General features: G+C 41.9%; 1 protein-coding gene across 3 annotated transcripts in view; it reads left to right on the forward strand.

The window, feature by feature from the left end:
• The window catches only part of AK5 (adenylate kinase 5), a 240,236-nt gene that overhangs the window by 165,150 nt on the left and 62,623 nt on the right, over nt 1-12,463 (forward strand). For all 3 annotated transcript variants that reach the window (XM_045801984.2, XM_045801986.2, XM_045801985.2), the window contains exons 9-10: nt 6,932-6,974; nt 11,954-11,998. In XM_045801984.2, coding sequence (XP_045657940.1) covers nt 6,932-6,974; nt 11,954-11,998 — 88 coding nt within the window. The remainder of the gene's footprint in view (nt 1-6,931; nt 6,975-11,953; nt 11,999-12,463) is intronic.

Genomic DNA, 12,463 nt, shown 5'->3' on the forward strand with positions numbered 1-12,463 from the left:
GGAAGCCGTTTGTTGGATCTGTCATAGTAATCAGCAAGAAGTGCTTCAGAGGGGGCGCCTGGGTGGCTCAGATGGTTAGGCGTCTGCCTTTGGCTCAGGTCAAGATCCCAGGGTCCTGGGATGGAGCCCCACGTTGGGCTCCCTGCTTGGCGGGGAGCCTGCTTGTCCCCTTCCCTCTGTTGTTCCCCCTGCTTGTGCTCTCTCGCTCATTCTGTCAAATAAATAAAATCTTAAAACAATGAAAAGTACTTCAGAATGCAGAGAAGGCATTGGGGGTGCTCCCGTGGTGAGCGAAGAACTCAGAGGGCAGAGGGATCAGGAGAGGGGTTGTCAAAGAGTCCTTTGAGCCCTCCACTTGCTGACTTCACCCCACCTGCCTCCCCGCAGTCTTCCTTCCTTTTTAAATAAAGATGGTGGGAGGGACAAAGGATGACTCCCCTGGGCAATATTTTTCTCCCTGGAAAACACATGAACACATATATAGTATGTGTTGTTCTAATAGTTAATCTGATTTTCCATTTTGCTGAGAGTAACTCATAAGGAGAGTATATTCTCATAGCACCTAACAAAGGGCTAGAGACAAGCCAACGTGCTCTATAGTTCCCAATGGTCGAAACTAAGCTTTACCATTTTATCTCCATTTAATAAGGAGTCAGAAAACAAATAACTCTTCTCCGTCCGACTCTAGTCAGATTTGACTGTGAAGATGGCCAGCATTAACTTTAAATGAGAGGAAATCAGAATGGGAACTTTGCTCCTTCCTTTACACCAGCAGCCTGACCAAGCCCTGCTTAACAACATTGCTGCATTTGACCTATGAAGACAAGATCCAAGTGTGTCTTGTATGGTCTTCTAGCAGTGAGATGAAAACAGGAAGTTGTAAGAAAGCCTTTTTCTTTAAAATTTTTATTAGAGACACCAACATTTCAATTTATACATAAAAGAAGAAAAACACCATTCCTCCTAGAGAAGTAGATCTGTAAACCACTAGTTCAAGTAGTTCATGTAGAGAACCTGCAATTCAATAAGACTGGAAAAAGGTTAGCCCAGCATCCCCTATATTTTTTTATCCCTGTTTACTCAATTATACAAGTACTTCCACAGCAAGCAGACCTCTAATTGTGTATACTTCAGTGAAAGAGAAATGAGACTTGCCGTAAAATAAATTCTTGGGTGTAACTAAATTACACACTACTTCCCATACTTTTTTTTTTCCAAATTGCCCATTACTTTAAATGAAAACATGCTTTCGAAAAGAACTGTAAACACTCCAAACATTTCTAAAGGACCAGTCTCCCTTCTTCCTGCTGATAAAATGCAGTTATGTTTCTCGTTGCCAATATTCCTGTGCTGAAGATCAAGGAATTTCAAAACTTCATTCACAGCTTCCCGGTGAACTTGACAATTTCACTTTCAAATCCCTTGGTAAGCACGATCCAGCTTCAGTTCCTCTTTTAGCCAATGAATTCCCCTTCCTTCCTACTCATGTGACACCAGGAGCATTCACTACACCCAGGTGTCATGTAGCCCCTTGTTAGACTCTGCTCCTGCGCTGGGTATGCGGACAGGTCATCACGCTCCGTGGGGGCAGCAGGAGACCATCAGAGCACAGGCTTGGGAACCAGGAAACCCCCCTCGCTGGGGCATCCTTCTCAGTCACAGAAGCGTGCTGAGCCTGAATTTCCTCATCAGAACAATGGGAAATATCAAACTTGCCCACCTCCTAGTGTTTTTCCGAGGACCGGATGAGATCATGAACATTAAAGACACTCTAAATACTAGCAAATAGCAAGTCCAATAACCGTTTTTAAAACCATTCATATGAGGTGTTCACTGTTTTTGTTTTTTAACAAGAAAGAGTCCAAAGTTTTCATTTTCAGGTTACAAGATGGGGAAATAGCCTGGTATCGTTTGGATTGTTCTTCTTTGAATTATTATTTCTTTCTGTTAAGATTCTGCTTCTCAATGAAGATGACCCCTTCTGAGAACTACGGGACATTTTGTGCCTCAAACCCATCCCCACCTTCCTGCTGCTGCTTCTTAGAACCAGTGATGGAGGCATTAGATCAATTTAAAAAGAAACCTAGGAAAATCCTCGTATGCTAGCATTTCATGGTCCATGATTCCTCCAGAATTTGGGTCACCTGCTTAGTACTAGTTGAGGTAAGAAGAAGAATTAGAAAAGACTGCTCTTCACATTCGTTTCAGAAACTAGAGAACCTCTTTGAAATCCATTTTTTTGAATCTTGAAGTTGATATCTGTGCTCAGGGTCAGAGAAAGAAAATAGTCTTTTCTTTGCAGCATTTGGAATTTTAGGGCAAGAAATTCATCTTAGCTGTGACATCCTGTTGTTAAATAAAGCCTCTTTCTCATAATCCCTTTTGAAGCTATATACATCTTTATACCATGAAACCCACACACGCTGTTTAATACAAACAAGAACTAGGAGGACACCCCCAAAATGACCTACTACTTCTCCCTCCTTCCCAGGGGAGCTTTCATTTTGTAGTCCCCAAAAGGATTTTTTTTAAAGATTTCATTAATTTATTTGAGAGAAAGAGAGAGCATGAATGGGGGGAGGGCCAGAGGGAAAAGCAGACTCCCCGCTAAGCAGGGAGCCCCACACGGTGCTCGATCCCTGGACCCCAAGACCATGACCCAAGCCAAAGTCAGATGTTTAACCTACTGAGTCATCCAGGAGTCCCCTTGCCAAAAGGATTTTTAAACATCAACACTGTCTACCTAAGAAGGGGCAGTAGGAATATGTGACGACATGACCTCACCTCCAAGACCAGTGAGAGGATGCTGAGAAGGAAACACGGTGGTATCAGGGCCCCGAGGGCAGCAGTGGAGGCTCAGGCACACCCCATCCAGCATCACATAGAACTCCAGTTACGTCATTCTTCACGCACAGGGTCGCAGCAAGGATCCAGTGAGATTCTATCTGCAGAAACTGTTCCAGAGCTGGAAGGCACTAGTTCAATGTCCACTTCGTATTATGACCTGATCTGCTTGTGATAGGGCCACACAGAACTGGTCCTACAGCCAGGAGCACACACTGTGCTGCAGTCAGAGCAGGCTGCAGGATGTCATTTCTTAGGATTGGTGAACCCATCTGGGAGGCCATGTTGCTCTATTTTGATCTCTCCCCCCCAAATTTCAGTAATTCAAGGAATTGGAGTGACAGACATCCATATCACAAGGTGGTGATAATAAGAGCTCTGATCCGAAAGGAAAACATATACACACACCAACTGGCCGCTCTCTTCCTACCAATCCTACCAGAATCTAGCCTTGCGAAGGCAGTTCCTTGCCTACACATCCGCACAGGGAAATAAAGTTGAATGCAAGTCACTTTTGTTCTCCTTATGACTCTGACTTGACTGGAGAAAGAGAAATGTAGACCAAAACAAATCCATAGTCCAAACCCAGTTTCCCATAAAACCGCAAATCCCATCCTGAGGTTCTAGTGGTGTCACTTCAACAGAATTCTTGATTTCTCCTCTTCGGTTACCAACGTACCATCATAAATATAGCACAAAAAGACGTGCTGACCTGAACTCGGTTTTGTGTGTTAGTGGTTTGGCTGCAGCTTTTCCCATCATCCCCAGCATTAATCACATCATTGCAAGGCTGTGTCTTGGCTCCATATGTGTGAGTCATAATTGACACTTACATAAAACCTGGGCCAATATTAGTACTATGTCTGTTGGTTTGTTCAGATTTGGTATTCCGCGTTATGCCTCCAAAACCTAGTTTAATACTGTGGAGAGTCACCTCTGTCTCCTTGTACCCACAAAGCCCAACCTCACAAGTCAGACTTACGGGCGACAGAAGGCTGACTAGATGGAAGACACCACTGTGAAAGGCTGTAGTAACACGAAGAAGCCCCCACGGGCTGCCAGGGTGGAGCTTGGGAGTTCGTGGGCTGTGCTTTCTCAAGGCATGCCTCATTGAAGAGGCAGCACCAATGCCGCTGCATAGAAACACCTTATCAGGTGGTTCTCAAATAAACTTAGAGCATTTTGCTTCTTATAGAACTGACGTTCTGAATTAATGCCTTTCATGCAGAACACACCAGCATTTGAAAAGAAAGGGACAAGACTTAGGGCCTCCAGACTCTGTATGGCATCTTTTTCAACAAAATAGAAGAGGTGTTGACCTCTCATTGGTTGTTGGTGTGTGTGTGTTTAAGATGCCAGATTAAGTTTATTTACAAAAGACTCACATAGGAATCATGAGGTTTATTGAGCATCACTGGAAAATAACACCCTTTAATCAAGCAGCCCATTTACCTGGGCTTTGCTGTCAGTGAATGCAGTGTGTCCCATTCCTGGCTCCACTCTGCTCCAAAAACCTGTGCACTATCAATGTTTTCATGGAAATAAAGCTGGGACTCATTTGAACCATTTGGGTGAACAGACTAGAAGGCTGTGAATAAGAGCAATGGACAAAAACAGGTCAGACTCAAGAAGCCAAATAAAGGTGAGATAGTTCCCTTTATAACACGGTGCATTGTTTTATGAATTCAGATTAACCTTGATCTGTCTCCCAAAACATGACAGCCAGATATAAGAAAGATCTGACGCAGTTCAGCCTGAAAGAGGGGTGTAAGTCTAGTAATTCAACAATAATATTAAAAATTGAGGGAGAGGACCTCTCCACTACCCGGATATGTTCGATAGCTGTTTGACAAGCAATAAGCAGAGTCTGACTGAACAATTCTTTTCCAGCAGAGGCTGCTGAGCCTCTTTCTATGTAGATGCACCTTCGGCAAACATAAAACTGCTTCGAACAGGTCCCTGTCTCAGGTGGGCTTCCCTAGAAGCAAAACCTGAAACTGGGATTCTTTGCAAGTATGTTGTTAGGGAGTGCTCTTAGGAGAGGGGGATAGATGCAGGATAGCGAAGAGTAGGAGCTGAGCAAGGGTGGGATGCCTGCTGGTTATTAGCTTCAGCGTGATCTCTGGATATTAGCTTCAGCCTGATCTCGAGAGAAACTTATACCAGAGTCATCCCAGGTTGAGGGCGGGGCCAGACTTCTGGGAGCCCTTAGCAACAGCTGAGGGATGGGGGCACCAGCCAGGAAGTGGCAGGAAAGTAACAGATTCATGGTGGTAGCTAAGCTGATGGGACTAAGCCTCTAGGAGCCATGTTATGTGATAGGAAATATGTTTCTCATCCTAACCCTGACTGCTCTAAAGACATGATGCTATGGCCATGGGCCCCTCAAATGGCCTCTGTAACCATTTATTTCCTCATCTGTAAAATGGGAGAGGGGAGGGCAGCGTTGGATTAGACAATCTCCATAACTCCCAGCTCCAAAATGCAATTATTTCAACAACAGAAGTAGGGGTAGGCTCACTGAGGAATAATTGACATTTTTCCTATTCGTGGAAGGGAGTTAATTTATGTAAATGTGTCCCTGAATGACCACTCCATTAAAAACTCTTCTCTCACCTGGCACAGCTCTGGATACACAGGCAAATCTAAGAAGACAAGCAGTAAAGTTGCCCTGAAGGCGTATGGTTCTGAAAAGGGATGGCAAGGCTCTGTTTTCAAACCAGTACTCTCAGAGCAATTACCTCAAGGGAGCATTAATGCAACCAGGCAACCTCATTTAACTGACTCCTACATCAAAGCAAATTAGAAGCCAGAGGCTGGAGTGAAGCATGAGCCACAGACTGTCCCCGCCAAATGGCACCACCTCTATGAAGAGCAGTTGGGCAAAGTCTATCAGTTATAAATACATTAACTCTTTGGTCACACAGCCCCTTCTCCGGGAATTTATCCTGCAGGCAGATGTGTATAAAGTGACCTTTAGAAGAGCTTAAGGTTGTGCTACTTTTTCCAAAATAATACAAGATCGGAAACGACTCAGTGCTCCATTAATAAAGGACTAGTTAAAAACAACAACTGTGGTAGCTTCCATACAGTAGAAGACGTACAATCGAGAACATTGTGGATGGACATGGGAAGTGCTCCCGGGTACATCATTAAGTGAAAAAGCAAGGGCAAGGACAGTATCATTCTACAGCAGTGTGTATATTATGAACATATATGCATGTGTAACATAAGTGCGCTCCTTTCTGTGTACAAAATGGAGGTAACAAGATAATATATTTATATTCAAATATGTCCATAGGTATCTGGAAGTCGTATTCTGTTTATCTGGAAAAAGATGCAGGGAAAAAAAAAAACAAACCTTCTATGAGTGGTCGCCTATACCGAATGAGGGAGTGGGAAAATGGGATGGATGGAGACATAAGTAGAAATTCGAATTCTAACCAAATGTCTTTTTATAAATTTTCATCCTAGATTTTTTTCCCCAACTACCACTGGTTCTTCTGTAAGGAAAGTGCAGCAGCTGCTTGGTTAAAAAATAAAATTAAAAAATTCAAAAGCAGGTGTCAATCAAAGCTGGTCCTTCCAATTTCCCTTATTTCATGCTTTAGTTTTCAGGGATTGGCCAGTGGTTAACCGTATGACTCAGAATGCCGAAAATACTTCCTATCCGGCGCTGTACAGAACGTGTGCCACGTCCAACATTAAACCACGGAGCTGTTTGTAAAACTGCCGTGACTACACGCATCAGTGAGCTTTGAGTACTGAAGAGTGTTGTCTTCTTCGTATCAGCTTTTCTGATCAGATAGGCCGTGCACCAGGAAAATGACTTGTGATATTGTATCGAGCGATATAGCAAGAACAGCAAGAACTCAGGGTTCGATCTGGGCTTTGTCCCTCACTGCTACGTGATCGTGGGTGATTACTTCTCAAACTCTCAGTTTCTTCACCTATAAAGGCAGATAGTATTAGTGCCTCCTTCATAGAGTTGTTTGGAAGGTTAAGTATGTTAACGCATGTTGGCAAGAAATTTAGCACAATACCTGTTAGTACTGTCATCTAATATTTTGATTTTTTTTATGTACAGGGTGATGACCAGTTAAATGTATTTGGAGAAGACACCGTGGGAGGTGAGTTTCCTTCACTGATCAGACCAAAGTTGTGTTTTGGTAGCTTTGAGCATGTCTTCTTTATTAAACACCAACCGAGAACAGCATGCACTGTTCCCTTAACCAGGCTACATAATTCAGATTGGAAATCGTTGGGTCGTTCCCTCTTGGTCCATGCAAAGAACCAAGGGACGCCTTACTTAGAGATGCATTTCCTGACTACCCAGAGAACATGACCCTCGACACGCTCGGCGAAAATAGAATGTTCTGGTAAAATATACCTGGGAAACCCTGAATGCTCAATCCCCTTTAGAAGAGGCACACATAACAGCATAGCAAGACTCCTGCAAGTCCTGCAGTAAAGACAGCTGGCTAACTTTAATTTAACAGTCTTCAGATTTATTGGAATTCAAAAGTCTTTTTCCTGCATAATTACTAACCTGCTGTTGGGATGCAACCTAAGAAACACCCACATTATCCTGCTTTGTAACTGCTGTCATGTCGAAAGTCTTGCAGCAACTAAAAAACCCAGCCTTAACTAGCTACACATGGAGCTGAAAATAGGTAACATTATGTGAATTTGAGATTGTCCAAGAGAGATAAGGTTCCTGATTGCCTGAGGTAAAGTACCTTCTAACATTTCTACTCGGTAATAAATGTTGCTGTAATTATGGTTCATGAAAATAGGTTTGTATTGACTGTGAGCACATACAAGTAAGTGATCTGGCTTTCCAAATAACCCAGCTCTAATCCTACACTGACCCACGAGCATGAGGTGGTAGATAAAGTGCCATTTGATGATAATGGCTATAGCAGTATGTGAAAATCTCGGTCACCAGATGACATCATGGTGATTCATGGGGAAAGGCACATACACATGAGCCAAGTGCAAATAATCAACTTAGTCCCAACTGGATAGGGATTGATTGATTGCCTAATAAAGTTTCCTCTTTTCCTGGTTATAAGATTAGCATGCGTTCATTGTGGAAATTTTTTTAAAGTAGAAAATAAGAACCATCTAAAACCTTATGACCTCTAAATAATCATGGTTAACATTCCAGTGTGTTTGCTATATACCTATTTTTACACAGTTGAGAATACATGTGTATATGCACATATTATTCTCTTTGTGTATATCATAACATAAGCATATTCTCATGTCGTTACAAACTCTATAACGGTAGCTTGTGATGACTACACTGTATAAATGCTTCATCACAGGTACAACTATACCTAATAATAACCACACTTTCCTAGATTGCAAGTACATTAAAAGTTGCTCAGCTTCATATAGAATTGTTGAATCACTATATTGTACACCTGAAATCAATATAACCCTGTACGTTAACTATATGGAATTTTTTTTTTTTAAATCATAGCTCAGCTTCCAAAAAGGAAGCTGGAAGTCTAGAGAACATGAGATGACCATCTGGTCCACAAGTTAAAAGCACCAATGTATGTGCCTTTAATAGAAAGCTCCAGATAACAGGATTTTTTCCAGTCACTGTAGGCTATTCTGTAAAGAGACGGCAGCATCTCTTTGATTAGAAAGAACAAAAAATTTCATCCCTCAATCTGAAAACCAAATGTTTCCAAAAACCCCAAATTCACATCTTTCCTCTGATTTTAGCCTCCCTGTCCCCTTCCCCTCTTGTTCCCAGCCCAATTCTTCATGTCCCACTCTCTCTCTGGAATTGGGTCTTCCCCTCAGCTAATAGTGGATTCCAGCAAAAAGGTGGCTTTGTGTATATAAATGAAGCATCCCAGTTCTTCTGAAAAGCAAGTTTGATAACTGTCAGAGGAGCGATCTAGCTTTCAAAAGTACTTATCATCTACATAAAATGTGAAGTGGAAGTCAGAGTGCTATCAGTTCATTTTAAGTGTAAAAATTGCAGTTTTTTCACCAAGATAGGAAATAAAAACCTTGTACTCTCTCTCTCTGGTAATCACATTCCCTCCATCATTTTAGTCAACTCACACCCACAGGATGAGCAAAAGCAGCTGCTTCTAGAACCAGGAAAAGAGCCCAGAGCTCCACTAGACTAAGAACTCAGGGCTGGCTCCACCCAGTCAGGCCCCTCCCTCCTGGGTCTCCCCACTAAGGCGGCTGCTCCAAGAACTTCCACAGCCCGGGGTCTGAACACAGCTCAGGGGCCCTGGGTTCCAACAAAAGCACCAAATACCTTTGAACTTTAGAATCTTCACTTTAAAACTTCGTGCATATTTTCCATGGACTGAAAAATCACAATATCCTACATCCTAATATATTACTGTCTGTTCAGTGTCTATTATAGTTTGAGAAGCATGTCCTTTAGTATAGGGGTTAACAAGAATCATAAAGTCTTCAAAATTGTCTTGTTACTCCATCTGCAGTTACGTCTGTCCAGCTGAGGGAAGCATCTAGTCTCAGATATATTTTGTTTGTCCGGCACGGTGCTCTAAAAACTTGACTTTGAAGGTTAGCTCTTGTTAGCTATAGTTCACAACACTCCATGCCAACCCACCTTACCGTTATAGAATCTTTGCCTGGCCTTTGCCTAAGCACCTCAAAGAAACTCTTCTGAAGTTCTTTGTGGAATTAGCCTGCTACCCCACCCCCAGCCCTGTGGGTATTAAACTAAGCTGCTCAGAAATGAGCCAGTACAAGGAGCGACTTGAACATAGTGACATCCTCTGAGCCTCCTAGAGCCCGCATCTTCAGCTTTTCACCGTCATTTGTTCAGGACGGCCTCTAGGTTGGAGCAGTACCCCCCTTAGTGGCTTGTGCAGATTCCCTCTATGAACTTCAGAGCGTCCTGAACTAATCTACTTCTTCTGTGCTGTTGGCCTGCCCCCAAACTCTGTGACCCTGTCCTGGCACAGCTGGGTAGGCAGCCTAATCTCCATAACTAAAGCCCCATGGCCTTAAAGCCAGGGGAAATCTTTGTTTCTGCTCTTCTCTGAAACATTCTTGGGTAGGACTGTTGTTTCTTCTGTCCTCTCAGGTCCTCACTCTAAACTTTTTTTTTTTAGTTTGAGGATGCCCTGCTTCCAGGCTCAAACAGTAACCATTGGCACTTTCACAGAGCCATTCCCAATTCAAGTTTGGGGCTGTGGTCATCTCTTCAAGTAACCTCACTCTTACCCAAGGTCTGCTTAGAATTTTGGTTTATTTGAGATATCTTAAACATGCGGGGAGCCTGGATGACTCAGTTAAATATCTGACTCTCGATTTGGCCCAGGTCATGATCTCAGAGTTGTGAGATGGAGCCCAGAGTTGGACTCCGTACTGGGCATGGAGCCTGCTTGAGATTCTCTCTCTCGCCCTCCGCTCCTGCCCCTTCTCTCTAAACACACACACACACACACACGTAAATCTTAAACATGCAACAATAATCGCATCATAATCTTGGCCAAGAGACAAATGGAACCATTTCCTCCTGTGGTTCATTCGTTTACAGGAACCACAGAATCACAGGTATTTGAACCGAAAGAGACATTAGAGATCACTACTGGGTCCAACAGCTTTACTTTACAAATGGAGAAACTGAAGTCCAAGAAGAGGAGGTCACTAGCCTAGGTCTAGTCAGTTGAGAACAGGAGCAAAAGTATAGCTATTGTCTATCCATCCTTCATGGCCACCTACTGCACCACATGACAACTGGAAATCTTTTAGGGTTCCACAAACTCTGGAGGGTTTTGCACTTTGCCAAAAATTCCTAATCATTCCCTTGCTTTGAAGTAGTAGTCCCCCTCTTACATTGCTGGTGGGAATGCACACTGGTGCAACCACTCTGGAGAACGGTATGGAGGTTCCTCAAAAAGTTAAAAATAGAACTACCCTATGATCCAGCAGTTGAACTACTATGTATTTACCCAAAGGATACAAAAATACTAATTCTAAGGGGTACATGCACCCTGATGTTTATATGTTTATAGCAGCATTATCAACAATAGCCAAATTACGGAAAGAGCCCAAATGTCCAGTGACTGATGAATGGATAGAGATATAGATATAGATATATAATAGAATATTACTCAGCTATAAAAGAGAATGAAATCTTGCCATTTGCGATGACATGGGTGGAGCTAGAGAGTATACTGCTAAGTGGAATAAATCAGAGAAAGACAAATACCATATGATTGTACTCATGTGGAATTTAAGAAACAAAACAAACAAACATAGGGGGGATAAAAACGAGAGGCAGACCAAGAAACAGACTCTTAACTACAGAGAAAAAACTGGTGGTTACCAAAGGGGAGGGCGTGGGGGGATTGGTGAAATGGGTGATGCGGATTAAGGAAGGCACTTGTGAAGAGCACTGGGTGTTGTATATAAGTGATGAATCACTAAATTCTACACCTGAAACTAATATGACACTGTATGTTAACTAGATGGAATTTAAATAAAAACTTGAAAAAAATAAATAAAATAGTGGTTCCCAAAATTCAGTCCTCACTCCCACCATCTTTGTGATTTTTGCTTCATCTCTGCACGTATATGACCTATACTAGATATTATTTATTTAATATTTTTCTCTAAGTTGACTCACGGTTATTATTTAAATAGAAGGAACTTTTATATCACTACCTTAAATGGAAAATAGTATTATTTTCCGTAAATAAGAACTATATTTAAATTACTGTCTTCCAGACTCCCCATTTGTGCTTTAACCCCTCTTGATTAAAAGAGATCAGCAAATGTGAAGAAAAAAATTTAAAATAATGCAAAAAACTATTAAAAATTATACTTCTTTATAATTCATGTTATTTAATGAATCATCAGTTTTGCCACCTAAAATTGATAGTTTGTGTTAAAATGAAAATATGTTTGCCTGGGTCTGGGGATAAGGCTGAAATGGTCATTGGTGCCTATTCATTATGACCTATTAACACATTTACTCAACTTGGGCCTCTTACCAAATAAAACTACAAGATTTTGGTTTTTACACAACATGAGTAATACTAAGGTTTCAAAACAGTATTTCTTGCCAGTAACTTCAATTATTCTTACTTTAAAGGTTTCACGGAAGATTTGAGAAAGTGTAAAATTATTTTCATGATTGGTGAGTAACAGCCCTCAAGTTTTCTAATGCGACTGCTCCTAATACACAACTTGGTAGAGAAAAAAGATGGTTCAGTTCTCACTCTGCTTTGAAGTCTTGCCGCTTTTTTGGTTAGGATAATACCCCCGAGGCTTCTGGATTGTTGCTTCTGTTTCTGCAGTTTTATATTGTTTTTGGCTTTGTATCTTTACAGCATAGACAAAGTAGGACTCCAAGGAGCGTCAGGCTCCTGAGTTTAGCTCAACTATAATAAAATACATTATAATCCTAGGGGTATGAAGATGTTGTACATCAAAATCTAACACACACATTTTCTGTTAGAACGATGAGCCACTGCTCCCTAAACCTCACCGCTAAATACACCAGCAACCACATAGTCAACTATACTTCAGTAACCATACCCTGCATTCCTCTTAGCTAATGATAAAAGCAATTTCGCGCCTTGTAGTATGAAAGTCACTGGTA

This window comes from Ursus americanus, chromosome 12 (genome assembly GCF_024610735.1).
Source record: "Ursus americanus isolate L20-20 chromosome 12, mUrsAme1.1.p, whole genome shotgun sequence".
Classification (NCBI taxonomy): domain Eukaryota; kingdom Metazoa; phylum Chordata; class Mammalia; order Carnivora; family Ursidae; genus Ursus; species Ursus americanus.